General features: G+C 43.2%; 1 protein-coding gene across 2 annotated transcripts in view; it reads left to right on the plus strand.

Annotated features, from left to right (window-relative positions):
• Nucleotides 1–22,308, plus strand: part of XYLT1 (xylosyltransferase 1) — a 162,745-nt gene that overhangs the window by 119,612 nt on the left and 20,825 nt on the right. The window contains exons 5-8 of one of the 2 annotated variants that reach the window (XM_057384736.1): nt 5,993–6,073; nt 16,690–16,906; nt 18,966–19,142; nt 21,080–21,342. In XM_057384736.1, coding sequence (XP_057240719.1) covers nt 5,993–6,073; nt 16,690–16,906; nt 18,966–19,142; nt 21,080–21,342 — 738 coding nt within the window. The remainder of the gene's footprint in view (nt 1–5,992; nt 6,074–16,689; nt 16,907–18,965; nt 19,143–21,079; nt 21,343–22,308) is intronic. The other variant, XM_057384737.1, reaches the window with a different exon arrangement.

Below are 22,308 nucleotides of genomic sequence, written 5' to 3' on the forward strand. Positions count from 1 at the left end.
TCTGGACCAGCAAGAGGAAAAAAATAAATCACGGTGGTGATGTGCTGATGATTCATAAACTTAAATAGAAAAATAAATAGAAAATTGTTTAACAAATCAGGGTGAAACATTTCCGTCCTTTCTAGCAAAATACCTCTGAGCTGCATGCATCAATACCAGGTTATTTAGGGAATAAGTCATCCTGCACGTAGCTGATTTTCTTTGATTATTTTCATGTGTACCAGGTCTTGTGCACTTGCACATTTGGAAGGTGCTTCAGAAGCATTTGTTGTTCAAGTGTTTTTCGCTGTATTTGTTGTTGTTAAGAATACAAATAATCTAGACTTAGCAATTGCATACAATTAGATTCATGAAAAGAAAACTGCCTTAATGTATTTCATAGTTTTACCCTAAATTACAGTAAGTTGCAACTTGTAGTTGCTTTAAAAATCAGAGAAAAAGAGCTGCATATGACAAATGTCATATGGATAGTGTTTTTCTTACTTTTTACTGCAGTAGCAGGGATGCTGAGAAAATGTCATTGTCACAGACAAATGAATTCTAGGAGCAATTCAGAGGTACTCCTGGGACTGAGGGGATGTTTTAAAAATGTTTTGTAAGCACCAGTGAATTAAATCTCAAAACATTGGTGAGTTGGTGACATCTCTGTGGTAGAGATGGGCATTCTGAGTTACAACTGGATTGGTCTCCCTGCAAAAGTTTCCTTGGTAAGTGTACTTGAGAGATRGAAGATGAGTTAAAGGAAGCTCTCAGCTCCTGACCTCGTGTGCAATCATTGCGCATTCTGAGCACATGGACGTGTAGATCCTTACCCATGAAGTGATTTATGACAATACAGTGGGAAACTTGCATCTCTGTGGGAGAGCTCCAAGTGTGCTCCGAGTTCAGCACATGCTGTTCAGCCTTCACCTTATCAGAGGCACAGGGATTGCACCATTGTGKGGTGTGTTTGATAAGGTCCCCGAGATTTTAAATGTTTGTGTTGAAATTGTGCTGTGAAATAATTGGAAATTGAGTGATTTACTTTTTCCCCAGTGAATTTTTAAAGAAAGTCAAAAACAACAAGTTACAAAGTTTTAATGAGTGCATGTGGTGAGAATTTTATTATCCTAAAAGCTGTAGGGTTTATTAGCTGATACAGGGCTGGAGTTTATCGTTAGCCAAGGGCTTTTCAGGGTTTCATGGGACATAGCTGGAAAACATTCCAAACAAATGAATATTCTATTTTAAAAGAATAATGAGACATTGAGGGTTTTTATAGACTCCAAAGTTTGCTAAACCAATATCTCTAATTAGATGGAGAAACTCTCTATAGAGGCTTTGCATCAACGGCAGTACACACAGCAAATGTTTTAAGCATTTACATATCAAATACTGCTGGCAGCRTTTTGGCAGCAGTCCAGAGCTGTAGATAGTTTTAATCACATTTGTTCATTAATCCTTGGTGGAATTCTCTTATACGGTCTCTTTAGGATTTTCATTTAAGCATGTGCTGCTGCTTCTCAGCAGTGGGCTTATTTATTTATTTTATAAATGCCATCTGAAGCCTTGAATTTATAGAAAATAGTTGTGGAGTGGCTCAGGAAGCAGACGATGGAGTTTATTCTATTTTCTCTCAGTAGATCTCCTTTGTGCCCAGGCATTTATGTGCTCTYACTAGGAAGAGGTTTATTCAGCAGTGTGACATCTAAAAAAGACTTCCACTCCTTTTTGACTATGCTAGTTCTTTCTTTTCCATAGCAAACAGACAATGGTTGAATGGGAAGCAGTAATTGAAAGCACAGCAGAGATGACTGTGTTGCTAATGGAATGTCTTGAGCATCATAGAGCTCTGKCAAAGCTTTATCCCCGGTGCTGACTGATGAGTGCCTGCAGCAGCCACGTGCAGGAGGCTGACACTCTGAAATGCACAGGTGTGAATTCCCAGCCCAGATGGCAGCCTGGTGCTGGAGCACAGCTCTAATCTCCCAGACACTCCAGCGAGCTGAGCTGCTAMGGCAATAGTTTTCTTCCATTATCTTGTTCCTAGGTTAAACCTGACTAGAAAGACAAAACAAACCATTTAAGACAACACTGTTGTAAAAGCAGAGGTATTAACTGTCACCCAGAGCCTTCCACATGCAGTTGGCCTCTGAAATCRTATCTCTTGTTCTCATTTTTATGGTGTGTTTTATGAATGACTGTTGTTATGGGAATCAGCTTTGCTGAGCAAGGCCCGCCATGCTAATCTTTGTTATGTGATGGATATCAAAGGCTAAACATAACCTTCCCCTTTCCATACCTGTGTGCTGCCAAAAGCTTCTGAACTTTTGATCTCACTTAGCCAAATTGTTATTAAATTGTATAGGTTTTGGCATATTCATAAACCCATTGAAGTGACTGCTATTCTCTACATCCTTCAAATTGCCCATGTGTTAAGAATATTTTTATTAACCATCACTATCTTCCAAAAGTAACAATCTCTTGTTTTCCTTTTCTCATATCCTCCAAAGACTTTCCTAATCTATTTTCACAGCTGCARACTGAGGGCATCTCAGCTCCTTGCTTGGATCAGTCACCAGGGTTGGAGGGTTTGCTTCAAACCAGCAAGACCAGCCCTGCCCTTTGTTCTCAGCAGTGTCCGGCCGTGCTTCTGTGCAGGGACTCTGTGTAGCTTTCTGCACAGCCCTCCAGTGTATTCAGACAATGCAAACACCAAGTCARTGTTTCAGTTTTCTCTTCAGTCCCCTGTGCATAGGCCCTATTCTGAAATTACTGCAGTGCTCATCATGTGCATGTGTTAACTGAGTGCTGGGTTTGCCTGTTCACAGTCTGCGACGCCTCCGTCCCAGGCCAGAGCTGCTCATGAGGAAACACTGACAGCAGACCTTGCTTTGCTTTGGCAATATCTTCTGAATTCCCTCCTGGATATACCCTCACCCTTTTCTCTTCCTTAGACCTGGCACTCCAGTCTTGACCCTAACCCCAAGCAGAGCTGCAGCCCAGGGGTTTGGCTCTGTCCCCTTTGAGCAGTGCTGTGGTTGTGTCACTTTGGCAGCCCCTGGAGCCCCACTGCCTGCCCAGCCCAGTGCTCCCATCTGTTTTGCTGGGTGGCATCTCAGCAGGAGGGCACAGTGGCCCTGCCACCCCTGTCCACCCTTGCTCAGGACCTTACCGAGGTGACCTCAGCCAGTCAGGGGGAGATGGCACCCTGTCCCAGCTGGCAGCCCTGTCCTTGCTGAACACCAAATCTGCGCCTGTGAACTCAAACCTGCTTTGTTTCCCCATCACTCTCTTTCACTTGTCATCCTCTCATGAAGCCCTCCCACGTGCACAATCTTTCTCTACACTTTTGGTTCACTGGAGGATTGGTTTCCCATTTCTCCCCGTGTGCTGCTCACCTGAAAATGCCCATTTTCTCTCGGCCTCTCTACACTCACAGCGCCTCCCTCCCTGCCAGTGACACAGGTAACCAGCTGACTAATCCTTCTCCCTGGTGCCTTGCCCTCCAAGTGAGTTTAATAGCAAAAGGAAATAGAGGTGGGAGCTRTGTGAATTCATCCATCAGCCCCAGCCTCAGGCACCAAACTGCAGAAAGGCTTTTTYCTCAATCTGTATTCGTGCTGTGTTACACACTGGGGAAACTGATAGGAATGTGATACGTAATACTGAAGTATTTTTAATCAGTAGCATGAACTGCCCTCCCTCTCCCCATGACTTTATTTCCTTCTTAGGAAGGCTATGTTGCACTTGTTACTTTTTGTTTTACCGTGATGGTTAGTAGAAGATTTTGTGCCAAATTTATGCTCMGTGAATTATCCCTGAAATTTGTGGAGCTATAGCAGACTTTAATTTTGCTGTGTGGAGTTGCTGTTGTTCCCAGTGATGTCTTCMGCTGAAAATCTCAGCTTTTGATTGCCTTACTTAGAGAAAAAATGGGCCCATGYCTCCAGTCGTTCTCCAAAGGAGTGCCAGAGGCACTGGAAATAGCTGGTGCCAGAGACTCCTTTGCTGCCAGATGTGAGSAAGTGTGGCAGCAGTCTGTGCCAGAGGCATTTAGGAAATCTGCCCCAGAAGGCAAAGTTTTCTGAAAGGTGAGGAGGATTTTAGCAAATGCATTGACATCTACAGCATGTTCARTGCCTTTGATTTTCTTCTTAATGTCTTTTGGTGGAATGTCAGAGGTGATGTGCAGCATCCTCATGATGTTGGGGCCAGAAGGAGCAGTCTGAATGAAAGCTTAATAAAAATTCAGAGTGCTGCCATGCTGAGCATGGAATTGGTTGACTGCATAAATCTAAATGTCAATTAACTAGAAAGTTTTACCAAATGGAACTATCATGTTTTAGTTCCACATTGTCAGCACATGAAAAGAAGCATATTAATTGACAAGGAGTAAAACTCTGTATGAATTCTTTAAAACAAAAATTAAAAATGTTCAAAGCAGGACCAAGATACCACCAATGTTTTCAAGAAGAGGGAAAATGTCAGTTATCAAGCATCATTGGGACATTTATAAGAATTATATAAAAACTGAGAAGCAATGAGAAGTTTGTATGGCAGCCCCAAATCCCRATACACTTGGTAAAGTACTGCTGARTATAGGTTGGTGAGTGATMTAGAAATGATGATGYTTTATTGAGTGGTGTGGATTGTTACTTTGGTTGATTTGACTTTTATCCTGTAAGGAAATTAAAGCTCAAGCACTTCCAAACTTGATTATATTTCTAAGGATCATCWTTGCATGCCAGCTTTTGCCTAGAAACTCACCCGAAGATGTCAGCCATTGAAACCATTTCATGTGGAAGCATTGCTAAGTAAATTCACTAAATGCCTATTCATCCCAGGAAGATGGAGAGTCACTGGAGCAGCAAATGTGAAAATCTGCACAGCTTACTATACAGAAAGCAGTTTCTGAGTTTGCCAAATTGAGATGCAGAGTGACCCTGGGAGGTATTGCAGCTCCCATAAGGGAGTACAGGAGGAGGGTCTTGGAGCCTGGTCTGTCAGGATGGTTGATTGACAGATCATTCATTTGGTTAGATAAAATCCATGAGATTATGAAAATAGTTTACTTGGCTGATAACATTTCCAGGTTGTTGCAGCCTGACTCCAGAATTTTAACACATTTTGTACAGTTAAGCACATTCAGGTTTAACTTGGCTTTCTGTGGCTTACAATRATGAAATGTTTTCAAGATACGGTGCTATTGACAGCTCTTTTATCTTGACTTTTCTGCCATCAACTTCATTACAGACCATTGCCTAAATGGTGTTGTATCTATAAGGTTGTGGGTTTGAATGCTGTTCAGGAGATTAAGATCTTTTTAATGTGATTTATTCAGTTTTCCTAAATATGCTGACCTAGATAAATAGAGAACATTTTTTCTCCATTGTTAAAGAAATAACAGACCACAAAAGCTGTCAAGCGTAAAYACATTCTTGGACATGTCAGCTGAAATTTTGAAAATGCTGCTGTCGGATTGCCTGTCATACTAATTGGAATTAACCTTCTAAATTCCTTTGTTCCTATTAATTACATTGCCTTTTTGACATCAAAATTCTCTTGCCTTATGCATTCCAACCTTGGCCTTTTCTCTATTACACAGGGAAAACAAATAAAAAATGCCAATAGATACTGAACCAAATTCCCTAGGAAATACCTAGCAAAGCATGTAAAATGGGACTATCGATGCAGTCATCTCACAGCTGGATTTTCATACTTTAAAAGTGTTGAGTATTGCTTTATATATACTCTGTTACAGTGCTTAAAATACCTGCCAAGGGTTGATAAGAAATTTGCTAAGGTGTAATAAAGCTGTGCTTCCTTCCAAGTATKCTTTCCTGAGCAGAGGGAGTCATTGAAGTTTAGCTGCAGGATGGAAGTTTTTCAGGAACCACCTCCTTCAGAATCTGAGAATGGTCCCCAAATGAGAACCATAAGTATTTAAATTTCTTTAGACACAGTGGTTTTCACAGTGTAATTTATGCATCTTTTGTACTTTCTCTTGCAGGACAAATGACCAGCTGGTGGCATTCCTGTCCAGGTACCGGGATATGAACTTCTTGAAATCACATGGGAGGGACAATGCAAGGTGAGCTGGCCCTTTCCTTACCTTATTTTAACCAAAGCAATGAGAATCACTGTATGGTGATGGTTTTCCATCATTACCTGATTGAGGAAATCCCTAGTCCAGGAAAAAGAAGTGAATGAGAAGGAAACCCTTTTCTGAGGATGGYTGTTTCTTGGTCCAGATTGACTCGTTTCCAATGTCAAAGATGYTTTGTGGGGAGAGAGGCACTAAGCAGGCTGTTTCTTTATTGCTGGTTTTGTACCATAACAGCAATCCTACAGCACTCCCAGCAACTCCATATGCTGAGTCCCAGTGGTTTTGCATCTAAAAATATTGTTTTATTCTGCTTGGGTCACCAGGTCTTCCCTTTATTCTGTGAATGTGACACTTTGAGTCACATGTTCAGTGCAGAATAACACACAGGTCTCTCTCTCTTCTTGGCTGTTCTTACTCTTGTCACTAGATTTATCAATTCTGYCATGTTCCTGTTTAAATTAAGTCCTCACGAGCATTTGTCTTGTGCATGCAGAAATTCTATAGCAGGTAGTAAAAAATAATACTGTGAGAAGTAATATTTAAAGCCAAGTCAACAGTTTTCACAGGAGAGTCCCTGGTCTGGGAAATGCAGAGTGTCAGAGTGATTGGCAGACTCAGCTCTAGCTGGCAATAGTGATGGACAGCAGAGTTAGTGCAGAAAAGAGGAGAGAAAGAGCAGGGAAAAGCTGTCGGTCTCTTGTGCCTCCTTGTTCCCCTGGTGCACTTGAGTCTTCTCAAATTCCCTGAGCTGGCTGAGGAAAATAACTGATGAATTATGACACACCAGCATCAGGCTGATTCAAACATTCCAGCTTCAGCTGGATCAGAACAATTTAGATCAATTAAACACACTAAGCTGATATTAATTTAATAATGAAATGAGCTAATGTGTCACTTGTCCTTCCATCAGAGGAATAACAAACTCATTTAATGTTCAATGGTTCTCTTTGTACAAACAGCTAAATATCTTTTAGCTTATTGCAATGTTTTATTTTTTTTTTCTGGGATTTCTACCATAAATTCCCTGTGCATCAGAGAACATGCTTTGGGACACRAGTGCAGATTTGCCATCCCTGTCTGCCAAGGTTGCCTAATCCCTGAGCCCCATAAGTAGTCCCACTGCTGGCCACTGGATGAATGGATCCTTTCACATCATCCCTTGGCAGGTCCCCAATTTTTCTATCAGGGAGATAAAGCTTCCCTCCTCCTGCACAGCCCAGGCAGCTGGAGACACTCTCAAGCCAGCAGCTGCAARCGCCTCTGAGCAGTGCTGGTGTTTGGTAAAAATTCATTCCATTGTTTCCAAAAGCTGATCAAAAAGTAGTTACCYCCTGTTTGTATTGCAGGTGAATTTTCTGCTCTGTATCAACCTATTGAGAGAAATTTTACCTAAAGTGAAGATTTCTAGCCTGATACTCCATTTTTAGTGTCTGAGTGACTGAGTCTTGTCTAAACTGGTCAATGTACCGTCTGCTCTCTCCAATTGATACACAATCTGACTTTCCCCGTGTGCCCAGGTGTTTAAACTGTGCTCATACCAGTGGGGTTTATCCCTGAGGCTGGAATGCTGAAGTCCTCTGGGCTCAAATACCTTGTACAAGCTCAGGCAGATGAGACAAGGCAAAGGCTCACCTGGGCTGTCACCCATGTCCATGTCCTGCAGCCAGTGTCCCCAGGGAGCAGAAGGATGGGTGGTGGTGCTGCTTTGCARTATTCCCCCAATCTCTTGTGAACTTTGCCTGGGAAATTTCCACAGCTAAACTCTGTGACTTGTTCATTTAAGAGTAAGGGATGATTTTTTTTCCCTATTAATTTTTCCAGCTTTTAAATTTTGCTCTTTGCGTYGTACTGTCACAGCCCATGGGAAAAGAAATACCCCATGAAGAGAATGGTATGGCCAAGAACTTAGTAAGGCCTGGAAGAGGAGSAATAGCCTCAAGGATTGGCAGCAAAAAGTTAAAAAAAAAAAATAGACAGCATTTGGAAAGGATTTAGAACACAGGCCAGTGTTGTTGGGCAATAGAAGAAAACTCCCTTAGGATATCCTATCTCTAAACACACTGGAACAGAATTTTTTGTTTAAAACAACCAATTGAAGCTGTAATAAGGGAGAGGACATTGGGCTGTACTGGCTGCTGCCTCATGTACAGTAATAATTTAGCTGGTACAATGTATTTTTCTCAAAACATGTGAACTAATACAGGAGCACAGCATCCAAACATAATTGAAAGCAATGTAGAACCCTGCTGATAGCTTCAGTTTTAATTTATGGATGAATAATGGCTCCTAATCAATAAGCTTTTCAATTTTCTAAGTCTGCCTTGTAAACAACWGAAAACTCCTAATTTTAAGTCATCACAGTCTTTGGATCATACAACAGAGAAAGATTAGAAGTGCCATCTTAAAGCTGAAWTGCTTGTACAGCTCAATTACAATGTAGTTTGTATTCAAGCCATGCTCACAATCAGYACATGTTTTACTGCCAAATAAGGACAGAAACCAGGCTTCCTTTTATAGAGTTAAGTTTTCTTTTAGTTATGCCRAAGTCATTAAAAAGTGCATCGCTCTGATTTTCCTTTAGTGGCTCCAGCAAAGAGAATGGACATGAAAATGGCTCCTTCACTAAGCTGGAGAAACATTATTTCCTGACAGAGGTGGATGTATGAAATGAAATTGCACACGGTGGCTGGAGYTGTTGCATAGTGCTTAGTGGGCAACACATTTTCTCCTCTTTTCAGTGTCTTAGCCTATTAAAAACAAGTGAATAACATGGTAGTTGTGTAAGCTATTGCAATTTGGAATGCGCAGAAGATTTTTTCTTTTTTGGCAGGAGCARCACCTGGCTGATGTATTATAAAATATAAAGACAGTCAAATGTGACATTTTCAGTGGCAGGCAGGAAAAGAGAGAGGGGGTTTGTACAGAAACCTTTCTATGGTAGTCATTTGGGAAACAGTGTAAACATGCTGTGAGGGCTGGATGCTGTTAGAGCAATCTCCAGCTCATGGGCAAAATGCAAACAGCTGAAGGAAAGGCCCTTAAAGGTTTGCTGTGTGTCCACATTCTTTCCTTCTGCTGACTTTTTCTCCTCATTAGGTCTATTCTTTGCAGTTRTGTTGTCCCCTCTCTGGCTTTTGGGTTCCAGATGATTTTAGAGGTGTTGGTGAGCTGTTCCAAGGAGCAGCACAATCCCATCCCAGTTCTCAGAGGCTGGAGACAGCTTAGCTACAGAAGGACTGGAGCATGTTCCCAAAATCTCCACTGCTGGCACACATCTGTTCCAGCCCCATTTCAGACACACCTTTTTTTCCTCAGTACTGTTTGTTGGTGTGCTGTTCACTGGGTTCATGGGGGTTTGGTGGTCACTAAGGAAAATGGATCACACAGTAACTGCTGCTGTGTATTGCATGGATGAATTGCCCAGTAAWTACCCAAAATCTAGGGGGAAAATGGATTAAATATCCCTGGTGTTGGAATAGTTTAACCACATAGGTCCCAGCAGCGTTTACATTGCTGCTCACGTAACACATTTGGTGGATCCTTTGGCACAAATTACCCTCAGCCTCATACCTATTTTGCTAAATTTTTTAGAACACTTGAGTATTCYGGAGCACATGGACTAAGATCTATTTTCTGCTTGGAAGTCGTTCAGCCCAACAGTTGCATGAGAAGTGTAGTGACTGAAATAGCAACATGCATCTTCTCTGCAAAGAGACTGCACTTTAAAAATTTAGACATTACAGCTAAATTTCGAATGTTCTTAGTGCTTTATGCTAAGCATTAGGGGAGCCATAAAGTCTTTACTGCTTCAGCTTGACAATTTGCCTCCTTGTAGGGCTTTTATTTCTGCTCGGTTTTGGAAAACAGTGCTCTAAGCTGTCAGTGCAAAGAGAAACAAACACAGCCATATGTGTTGACAAGGGACTAAGCAGGATGGTTTTGTTCTTAGAATATTAAAGCAAGATGATCCATTGGATCAGGAAGGTGCATTAAGTGTGAAGGTTTGATGTACCCACACTTTATGGGGCAGGGACAGAATTAGGAAGGAGGGGAAAATTGGTAAAATAATCAGGAATCTCATTGCTGTCRAAGAACATGGAGCAGCACACTTCATTTGCAGTTGTATACACAGTGATTTTGTGCCCTGTCATCTGAGGTCCTGAGGCATTTTATAAAATTATAATGAAGGGGAACTTCAGATATTGCTGGGCCTGGTGTACTCACAGGTCAGTGTCCTGATTTGGTAGCTCAAAAACCTGTATAGAAGGGACTCTCACTTGTCTTCAGTCCCTTGAAAGGAGGTGAGGAGACAAGAAACCTTCTAGAGAAGACATTTATTGGAGACAAACAGATGGCAAAATGTCAGGTTTCATGTCATTGATTCCGACTCTGGTGAGTTCATGCTACATCTCTGCATACTATCATTTGAAGTTTTGCTTATTTAATATAAAAAAGAAACAGAATCACTTGAGTTGTGGCCTCCCTGATGGTGAGAGGAAGCCATTTCATTTTTGACCTTCTAAAAGCTGTTTCTGTATTGCTTAAAAAATACCATGTAAGTGAAGAGTGGTAGAAAGAAACCCACAGGAGAGTCTTTGACAGTCCCTCTCGAGCTTTATGCTCACAAGGAAATGCATGGAACTGTTGACAAAAYAAGGCAATTCCTAGTAGAGTCATTACTGCAAAAAATAGACTCTGCAAGTTTCCTGCAACTAAAAGAATTTCAGATTTTTTTTTTCATTTTGCTCCCTGCCTTGCAATATTAAAATATTGAGAAACAKTTAGGCTTTTAAAGACATTTTCTGAAAAAAGGAGACTTCTGTTTTGAATATGAGAAGGTGGAAAGTAAAGTTTTTCAAAACCACTTGAAGTTAATGCATAGGAAAAGGTAGAGAAAAAAAGAATAGTGAGAAATTTCTTCTAAATAGAAGATGTGATAGGACTAAACAGCTGTGGTAACATGGACTGTCAAAAACTCCTTCCAGCAGAGCCACCTGTTCCATGAACTGCAGTTCAGCTCCTCCAGACCCATGGAAACTGCAGGAACAAATATCACAGACTGAATATCTCAGCTCTTCTRGTGGCTGTGTCACCTGAATTTTCTGCTCTGAAGCCAATCCCTGACCTCCTAAGGGGCATCTGTGATGTCCCAGTGCAGAATTTGGCCATCCTTCCCCTACACACCCACCCTGCTCAGCTGCCCCATGAGCTCTGGTGCCCTCCTCTGTTGTGGGATGTGGGTGACAAACACTAATCACATCTTAAAAGTAAGATTTCCCTGTATTTCTTTGTAACTCCTGAGTGTTTAGAACAGTGGGCAAAGCTGCTAAAACCATTTCCATTTGTGTGTTTATTTGTGGCTTTTGCTCCTGAAATAAACCCCATCAGGAAATAAGCCCAATCAGGAAATAAGCCCAATCAGGAAACAAGCCCAATCTCACTAGAGCAAATTCAGTGAAGAGAGAAATTATTTCTGATATTGTTATGTTTGTTTCTGCGTTGGCATTAAAGCTTTGGGGGATTGTTGAGCTAGTAAGGTGTTTAAATATTTCCTTCTGAGTAAGGGAATTAGCAAAAGATAAGAATTCTGCTCTCATAATATTTTTGACCTCATAAAATTTGCATTTAGGATGCCTCAGTTTRAGCACTTTGAAAAGCAAGTTACAATTATCTTTTCTCCTTCTCTTCCATCATTCCTGTCTGTACTGAGAGTTATTTTCAAGGCCTTTTGAAACAGCAGGAATTGTGTGTTCTGTGCTTTCCACATGATGCCTGTCATACTGGGTAGAAATCTTCCTCATCTTGACAGACTAAGTAGGTGCTATTTCTGTTTGACACTGTTCYTCTTTTCAAGCTTCAACTCCGTTTTGGGAGTGGGGGATCAGCCCTGGAGGCTTTCAGCATGACAGGRAGGGGTCTAGGGAAACACTCTGTGAGACCCTGTCCTTAGAAAAAGAGATGATTGCCTGCTACCATATAGATACTGTGTTTAAAGAGCCAAATGTTTGTTATTTCGGATGTTGTAAATATTATTTAACCCTTGGAGTTACTCGTGGAAACAGAGTGAAATCAGCTGGACTCAGCACACTCAGTGAATGCCAGGATTTCTGGTGTGAGCAGGCAGGGAACGATCCTGCTCTGTGCAGGTTTGGGCTTCATAAACCTTCTTGTTCTAAAGAATTCTTCAGTGCCTGGTTTATGGAGATGTATGGTAGCCTAGAGATTGCTCACTAAGTACTTGACAAGATTGTCAAAATATTGTTCTGTGTTCTCTAGCTGGTCACTTAAACTGCAAATTATGGTTTTATCTTCCCAGCTGATTGACTCTGCTGAGTGTGTCCAGGGTGGCTGTGCAAACACTGCTGGCAAGTGACTCRTTATAACATTTCTCATCTGTAAAAATATTTACTTGACTTTTCACACTGAAATGGACTTTCTTCCTCAAATTTTCGCCTAAAGACAATTAGAAAGGAACAGATGAAGTCAAAGCAATGTGCACCTKCACTAAGGGAAATATGGACGTGGAGTTAGTGGGGTTCCAAGCTCTACAGATCCTTGCTTTGACGTTGATTTTTGGCTTGTGTTGAATTGTTTTGCTGGTGTTTTGTAACTTCTATTCATAGCTCTTATTCTTAAATCCTGAGTAATGTTGATAAGGGCCTGGGTAAGTGAACCTGGTTAACAGAGAAATGTGAATGGGAGGCTTTCTAGGCAAAAGGCCAGAAAAAGTGAACATTTAGGAAGAAACCTTTTCACCCTAAAAAGTTTGTTCCTTCCAGACAAAAACTTTTTAGTGACAAAGTTACTGGTAAGTGCTATTTAGCAATCTGATAATTTAGGAAATTTTACTCATTCATAAACTTCAGAAAACAGTAAACTCTCTGACTTAAATACTGTGTAAGTGGAGCATTCAAGAGTAGGGGTCTCTCCAAATTGCCATGGTATGCACTGTCCCTTGGAGAAAACCATCCAAAAGGATGATATTTGATTGTGATGTTTTTGCTGATGTTAAGTAACTGTGCAGCAAYATTTATTAGCAGTTAAAACATGTCATAAGAGCTGAGCTGTGTGTTCATACTCATGTTGTAGGAGTATGTGCCACACGAGTTACAAATACTTTATGTGTTATACAGTCCTAGAATCTTGTCTGAAATGCATTTATAAATATTTAAATAAACTACAAAGTAAGAGGAGTTCCCTGAGCTGGRTTGCAATCATGAGCTTCCTGGACTGACATCTATACTCAGTGTGACAGACCACGTGCTGCAGGCAGTAGGGTTTTTTTAGCAAAGTATAAAAATAACTCTCTGGAKCTGTGTAAACCCTGAGGCTGCATCCACGCACAGCCAGGACACCTTTCACAGTGTCTGATTGCTGAGCTCAGGTGCCCACACATCTTCATCATATCCTTTGCTTCCTGCTTGCTTTTGAGTGTAAACCCAGGCCCTCAAAACTGGAGGCTCTTTAGGAAGAATTAAAATTGGTAAGGGGAGGCATACAATGTCTTAGATTGAGTGTTCTATGAAATAAGGCAAAATGGCATGCTTTTCTTAACGCTAGTCTTATTTTAATTTTATTTTCTCTTTTCCTATCACTGTTACTTCCCTCCTGTTTGTTTTAGATTAGGAGAAAGGTCAGTTGTCTTGAGCTGGTGATAATCTCTGTTGTATTTGGCCAGCCATGCCTTGGTTCAGTTGGATGTCCTTGTCCTGCCAGTGCATTTGCAGTTGCAGAGGTGTTYCACTCTTACCTGACATTCAGGGTGACAGGAAGAACCTGAATTTTTCCACATTGGCTAAGATTAAGGAAATGCTACTACTAAGCCTTTTTTTTTTTGTCCCTACTTTTAATTTGGGAGTTATCTGTAAGCAGTTCTCAGACCCAAGAGAGAAAGCCAAGGGAAAAAAACACCTTTTTTTTGCATTTCGTTGCTTTTTCTGAAGCTTTGCCTGGCTTTATAAAATGTACTGTTTTGAATATAACCAGAAGCTAATGAAATACAGCATTAGACTAGAAACAAATCAGCAGGGTCATGCTTTTGCCCTCTATCTTCCTATCTTTCTTTTCAGAGGTGGCTGCAAGCATTTTTCAATGGCTAGTCAAGAATCTTTGTGAATTGTTCGTAGTGTTTGGGAGTTTTTAATTTATTTAAAAGGCCTGTGTGACATACAAATAGCCCCTTTCACTTGCCCTCAGGGCATTCAGAATGCTTAGAGCAAGTCCTTGCCTGCCTGAATGCCAAAACCACTATTGCTGGAGTAGCTGGAGCATCACTYATCCTAGAAGAGAGCCTGCAGGGAAAAAAGGGAGCCTCATCCACCTTTTCCTGCRTTTTGGTTGCAGTTCAGCTCCCTGTGCCAGCAGCCCCTCCTGTTTAGCTTCCAGCAGATCTGAAATGCACTCGGTCCCCTTGGCTCCCAAGGAACATAAATGAACAGTGAGCATTGCTGGTGCAGAGCTGTCCTTCACTGCCCCTTGTATAAACCATTGCTTTGCAATCACASATTATTTGCTTGGCTAATGCCTTATTCCATGGAGGTGTAGTGAGGGTGAGCCTGCTGAAAAACTCCTGCTCTCTGTTCAATGGTTACACATCTGAAACCTGGTGTGGTGTTTCTAGAAAGGTTTTGAGAGGCACAAGCAAAAGGRTCATTTCTTTGGAGAGCTCCAAAGGCATTGCAGCCCTTCAGCTGGGCTGTGCAGCCTTGCTGGWGGGTGATTGGAAAGTACATTTACTTTCTTCTAATAACCCCATTGTATAAGATTTGGGGGCTGAGATTTGCTGTGAGAACAGCTGTACTCCCAGGAATTGACTTATTTCACTCCATATCCTAAGATTAGCTTTTCCAAGCCATTAGCTTGAAAAAACCTTAGAACTGTGCACATACAGGAAAAAGGAGCCTGTCAAATATTTTGGAAAACATGAAGCTGTGGGTCAAGGTTTGCTGGGACCTTCTCATCTTGAGTGTGGTCACGCTGTTGTGCTGCCAATTCAGACAATGAGGCTGGAGCTGTTACAGTACCAGGGAGCTGGAGCTGTATCAGGCTGGGGGAGTCAGTACACAGTGCAGGTTTTGAAATGGCCAGGTGGTTTTTTTTTTTTTTTTTGTTTGAGGGTTTCTATTGCAGTCAAAGAATCTTCTATTTGAAAATGAGAGTAAAGGGTGATAAATTGGTGGAGATAGCAATTGAAAGAAATTACTTCATGGAAAAGAACTTTATGTTCCTATTTAAATATAGTCAATAAAGTTCTGTTATTTTCTTAAAATAATTAACTCTAATGAGCATTTAGTTTTGAGAGAAATAAATAAATGACCAAACTTTCAGGCACATTAATATTTGATTTGGAGATAACTGCATAAATAYTGAATTTGAAGATTACATTCCAGAGCACTACATTAAAATTGCAAGACTTTTCTATTATCCTTCATAATGGAACATGAAATTAGAAACTTGTTCATGGAAAGAAAAATTTCTCGACTCTCATTTACATATTTCTGCACTGTTGTGTTAACAGAGGAGCTCTTCTCATACTGTGAAAAGAGACATAGCTATCAGTAGGACATAGACCCTGAAGTCATTTACGGTCCTTTTGAAAATTAATATGCACCATTTCATAATTGCATCTCAGTTCTCTGATTGGTATGGAACAGAACTTGAACCAGGGAGTTGGCCTACAGGGTTAATGCTCATRTTTCCAGATGCAGGACTCCAGAAGGCTTTGGTGTTGCTCCTTAACTTTTATTTCTTTTCCCTTTCCTTCAGTTGCTCACATCCAACGGGGCTGGACAGTGCTCAGCCCCCCTCAGTGCTCATTCACGGCTGTCCTGCTTTTCCTTAGCAAAATTATTCCTAAATGGAGTAACARACAGAAACCTGGATCAGACAGTCTCAAAACATGGGTGGGCATCCAGGCCAAAGTGCTTTCAAACACAGATTGATGTCCCAGCTTTTCTTCTCTTCTTATATTTGCYTCAAATAATTCATTTCCATAACTTTGCAATTCTGCAGTTGCTCCTCTTATTTATGGTTCAGCAATAACAAAACATTGCTCCCCATAGACTTGAAAATGGAGCAAACTTGCTCATTCTACAGCGAAGACCAATACAATGGTGTTCTGTCCTAATTGGCTATATCCCAGCRGAAAAATTAATGAAATAATAGCATAGGAGAAGATTGGTCATTTTACCTTTGTGTATTTTCCTGTTTTTGAAAAGCTGTGAATTTATTTAGAGACAGAAGYRTGTCACAGAGTGTGTTTAGTTCCTRTTCATGGTGCAGTTCTTCTGCAGTGGTTTGTTCAGAGTTAATGAGCATTATGGACTTTCCTGCCCTACAGCTCTGTCACCTGCACAGCCTTAGGACAGCAGAAGGTGTAAATGATGTTTAAAAGCAATCTGTTGATCTTTGCCTCCRTAACTGAACATATAACTGATTAATCATTCATTAAACCTCTCTACATTATTTATGAGTAGAACAGAAATATAAACAAGTGACCTTTTGATCCTTTTTTGTTTGAGAAAGCAGCTTTTTATTTATAAAGCTCCTGATGATAACGAAATACAAATTAACTTTTAATGTCTCCTCTTGTATYCCCTCAGATTTATCAGAAAGCAAGGCCTGGATCGGCTGTTCCTGGAGTGTGACACCCACATGTGGCGCCTGGGGGACCGCAAGATCCCAGAGGGAATCACAGTCGATGGGGGCTCCGACTGGTTCCTCCTAAACAGGAAGTTTGTGGAATATGTCACTTTTTCTAATGATGATCTGGTAACAAAGATGAAGAGGTTTTACTCCTACACGCTGCTTCCTGCCGAGGTACGTGAGTGCAGAGGATCCCTCTCTGTGTTCAGCACTGCAATGTTTGTGCTTGTCCCAAAGATYTGACCCAAATCAGAGGRGCTTTCACCCCATGTCAGTGGGTAWTGAAAATTTTASTTCTATGATGAGTAAGTCCTTTAGGGTTAGAACATCTTCTGCAGYTGTTTATTGCTTTGTTTGTGGGACTTTTTTGCAAGGAGTGGCTTTGTTTTATACTTCCTAAGCCTAYTAATCTGTTACTGAACAACCAAAAATCCAGCTGCCCTTTGCTTGCAAATTGTTCCTGCACAAAGCTTTTGAAGGATATTAAAGATGGCGAATTGTCTTCATAAGTAGCTTTCCTTGCTATTATCCAGCGCTTTTCTTTAAAAATATAAACCCTGCAAACAAAGGTTTATTGTTCTGTTCAAAACTCAGCTAGAAGGCACAGTCACAAATCATTTAGATCACTCAGGAGTCGCTCTGGCTACAAGTGATGCAGAAGGGGAGTGCAGRGCAGTGTGGGTTTTGCCTGGCGTGCAGCCGTGTGTCAGGAATGTCTGCAGGGAGAGCACAGGGCTTGGCAGCGTGTGCTGCACCTGCCCCAGCAGGTTCACTGCTCCCCTGGCCTGCCAGGCTCTGCTCCACAGGGTGCAGCACTCAGCTGTCCCAAGGAAGGCCTGGTGACTGCCTTTAAACCCATAACTGCCTTKGCTCCTGAGCATTTTGAGGGATGATGACACCAATCTCTCAAATCTAAACTCGTTAGCTTGTGGTGGAGCACAGCGATTGTTATCTTTTGATTGGGGTTCATTATTCCACACRCACGTTGCATAATCTTCTTTTAATCCCATTTCTGTTAAAAATCACCTTTTCTCTCTACTCTGATAACCTTTTCATCCATTATCTAGAGAAATTCCTGTATTGCTATAAAAGGACACAGGGTAATGGGTAATTGGGTAGGGTTTTTTTTCCCCTCTCGCTTGAATGAGAATGGATGCCTTTATGGGTTTAACCAAACAGTTCAAGCATAAAATCCATATTCACTGGGCTGTCATTTAACATTAAAAAGGGTAGGGGGATTATTTGGGGGCCAGCCATGCTAATGTTATGCTGGTTATTTATAGATCTTACTATTGCTGATTTTRAAGAGAAGTCACTGCTCCAAAAATGGTTTCTTGCAGGACTAAATTCGATGATATTCCATAGCTTTTTTCTAAAGGGTTTTCTTTGCAAGATCCATAGCTGGTTTTGTAAAATGGCCTTGCCTTGACTGACCTGTTAACCTGCTGTATCAGTCCCCATTACGCATGGTTTATGTAATAGCTGATATTATGGTGATATAATTAGGATTGCCCAATAGGAATTCCATGCTGCCATGAGTCAGCAAATAAAGACTTATGATTTCAGACGTAAATGCAGGAGGCAGAATGCCCTTTTAGTGCCTAGGGTGAGCTGTGTATTTCAGAGCAAAGCCACTCAACTAGCAATGCATTTCAGAGTGCTAGAGATAGACACCCACAGAAGAGCTGTCTGGGACTGTATTTTTATCATAGTAACCAGGGTGATGATGTAGTTTTGAGAATTGTTTTAGGAAACAGCTTGAAATGTGCCATTAGGACATCGCTCAGAGAAATAGTCCTAAATCTGTTACTCCCTGACTAGGGAGTAACTTGCAGAACAAAAATAATGGGAATTTCTTAGAATTGCTCATACAGCTGAAATAAAAATATGATTGCTGGCACTGGTGCATTTGCTGGAGTCCTTTGGACTCCCAGTGCCCAAAGCTGGTCTTGCAAGCAGCAATGTGCAATTATTCTGTGCCAGGTTATTGGAGCTGGACCTCAGCTGTGTGTTTGTACAGTTTGGCTGGGTCTGTGGAGTGCTGTGATTTTTCCATGCTCTGTGGATATACACACGGAGTGTATTTCACATGTGGCAGARCAATAGAGCTTGTTAATTCTGGCATTTCCAATGAAAATAGGTCACCTGCATTAGGTTTGGGCTGAGGGGCCAAGGTGAAGGAGCAGAAGGTGTTTGAGGAGCTAAGCCTAATGGTGCTCTGTGTTTGTTGCAGTCCTTCTTTCACACCGTGCTGGAGAACAGCCCGTTCTGTGACTCCATGGTGGACAACAACCTGCGCATCACCAACTGGAACCGCAAGCTGGGCTGCAAGTGCCAGTACAAGCACATCGTTGACTGGTGTGGCTGCTCTCCCAACGACTTCAAACCTTCAGACTTCCATCGGTTCCAGGTACCTGGACATACCTGCAGAGAGGCCCTTCCCCTGTCTGGGTGTGAGAGGCAGCTGAATGCATGGCTGCAGCAGGGAGAGGGAAGGGAAGCTCTGACTCCATCAGGCTGGTGGAGAAAGAGATGTGAGGAAGCTCTGATCTTAATTGCAGGACAATGAAAGGTTAGTTCTTCTGTGTTTTGGCTCTGGAGACTCACTGCTGCATGCTAAGGTCACAAAGCAGCTCTTTGGACTCCTTGGCATTGGTAATCTGCTCTGCTAGWAAGGAGGGAAGCTTGACACATCTCTCACTGTATTACTATTACTTGACAACTCTTGTGAGTTTATTGCAAAGAGTTTTTTTTCCAAAGTTCCAGCTCAGGTGCTTTCATCATTTCATGAAACTCCTGGCTTTCTGCGTTAAGCAATGTTTATCATCTTTTAAAAAAAGTTAGAAGTTGAGCAGTTCGCCTGCTGGAGAATCACTCAGCACAAAGCAAATCCATTTTTGTTGTTATATTCATCAGCATGATTATATTAAAGTTTATCTCATGGTTTTGGGAGCCTTAGTCATGAGGCTCTGATCACCCAGGTTTGGCAGGACTGTCTTAAAAAGTTTAATCAGTTCCTTTGTGAAAGTTTCCTCAAGGCAGACATGAGAGCAAGTCCTGTGCTCCAGGGTGCACTCAGTCTCGAGGCTCTATCCGGCCTGTGTATCTTCTATKAAGAATGAACAGTCACTTGTTTCAAGGTCATCAGATTTGCAATTCCATCCCTCCAGCTCCTCGGGGTTCCCTGCATAAAGCATGTTTGTTCAGGCTTTGTGTGGGATGGGGAATGTGTTCCCCTACAGCACAGGAATGATGACTGCTCTGAAACAGAGACCTTTTCTTCATGGCAGTGTGCTGCCTACCAGGCACACTTGGAGTCAGTGACACAGGCACTCACAAAAAGAGCAAATGAGATGTTATCTAAGAGAGGCTCTGCTGCCCCAAACACCAATTCCARGGAAGTCTCCAGCACAGATAAATGGCAAATCTTAAAAAACTCTTGCCAGACTGCAGAGCCTGACCTGCTCCAGGCTGTGAACCCACAACAGTACTTTAGAAAACAAGCAGGTAAGATGAGCTGGAAGGGAAAGTTCAAAATTAGAATAGATGTAAAGGCAGCTTCTGACACTTGCTGCYGAGAGAGCCCCTCACATGAGCACACAGCACCAGAAGGCTGAGCATGCTGTTCCCATGGGGCACAAAGCGAGCTCAGATCACAAAGCCCACAGCATGCACCATCTCAGAGCAAAAATGAGCATCCTCAAAAGAATTTCCAACCATCTGGGGTACTCTCAAACTCCTTGGCACCTCAGAACCCATGTTCAAATATGAACAAGGCAAAACAAAGACTTTTTCAAAGCTAATSGTACTTGAGTAGCATATAAAGCAGTAATATGCCCAAGATTGTGTCAAGTGCAGAGCAAAAAAACTGGGCAGAACCACTAGGAAGTGGAGAAACCTCAGCCACAGATGGCATCTCTCCCAAAGACCTCTCACCACCTCCTAGCAGCAATTCATACACTGAAAATGCTGCTCTGCCTCTTCTGAGCCCCTGTGCCACAGCACCCCTGGCTCCCTGCCTAGGACATGCCAGTGCTGCACTGTCTCCAGGCTAACACGGGGGTTTGGAGAGCGTTCCCCACCCCTCCTGCACTTGGAGAGCCTTCAGCCACACAGCAGTGGTGGCTGTTGGTATGAAGGGATTGACATTTTCATGCAGTAGTTATGTAGCTTTCAGCTGAATCTTAGCATCGCTCCTAACRATGAATGGTCCCAAAGGTGACCTTTTGGATCATCTTTGCCCATGGAGACACCCAGTTCATGTCCTCAGCTCCAACCCATTGCTTAACACAAAGTGTCATGCCTGAAAACGTGAGCTCAGTGTCTTCTCCTGTCATATCCCTACAGCAGACTGCCAGGCCAACGTTCTTTGCCCGCAAGTTCGAAGCGGTGGTGAACCAGGAGATCATCGGGCAGCTGGACTATTACCTGTACGGGAATTACCCGCCGGGCACGCCGGGGCTGCGCTCCTACTGGGAGAACGTGTACGAGGAGCCCGACGGCGCCAGCGCCCTCAGCGACGTGGCCCTCACCATGTTCCACTCCTTCTCCCGCCTGGGGCTGCGCAGGGCTGAGAGCTCCTTCCACGCTGCTGGGGACAACAGCTGCCGGTCAGTGCGGGCAGGGGACACGGGCAGGGACACGGGCAGGGGACACCGCAGGGGACATGGGCAGGGGATACGGGCAGGGAACATGGGCAGGGGACACGGGCAGGGGACACGGGCAGGGGACACAGGCAGGGACACGGGCCGGGGACACGGGCAGGGGACACAGGCACTGCCGGGCACAGGCAGGGGACATGGGCATGGGACACAGGCAGGGGACATGGGCCAGGGGACACGGGCAGGGACACGGGCAGGGGACACCGCAGGGGACATGGGCAGGGGATACGGGCAGGGGACATGGGCAGGGGACACAGGCACTGCCGGGCACGGGCAGGGGACATGGGCATGGGACACAGGCAGGGGACACAGGCAGGGGACATGGGCCAGGGGACACGGGCAGGGGACACAGGCAGCGGACACGGGCAGGGGACACGGGGCCGGTCAGTGGGAGCTGCCCTCGCTGGGCGGGCAGGGGACACGGGGGGGGGACATGGGCAGGGGACACGGGCCAGGGGACACGGGCAGGGGACACCGCAGGGGACACCGCAGGGGACACGGCCAGGGGACACGGCCAGGGGACACGGGCACCGCCAGGCACAGGGGGAGGCTCCTTCGCTTGGCCGGAGCTGCGGCCACACGCGGGGCCGGGCAGCTGCAAGTGCACAGCGCTTATTTCCAGGAGKGTTTATGTCCGTAATAAAGCGTTGGTTATTCCGGGTTGACATTATGTGAMCTGTTTGCTGCACTTTTAAGGAGCTCCTCTCCAGCCTGATGAAGACTGACAGGATCCAGTTGGGCAGTGCTACCCCCACTGCTGCGTTTCCCGTGATTAATTTCAGCAAGTGTATTATAGCCTCAGCTCCTAAACCCTCYGTGTGATTGCAGCAGAGGTCGTGTTCACCTCTATTATGCTTACCAAAGGCAGGGGACAGGATTTCAGAACAAATCTGAACACAGGCAGGTTAATGGTCC

This window comes from Malurus melanocephalus, unplaced genomic scaffold (genome assembly GCF_030028575.1).
Source record: "Malurus melanocephalus ecotype Western Australia unplaced genomic scaffold, MMel_1.1 scaffold_742, whole genome shotgun sequence".
Classification (NCBI taxonomy): domain Eukaryota; kingdom Metazoa; phylum Chordata; class Aves; order Passeriformes; family Maluridae; genus Malurus; species Malurus melanocephalus.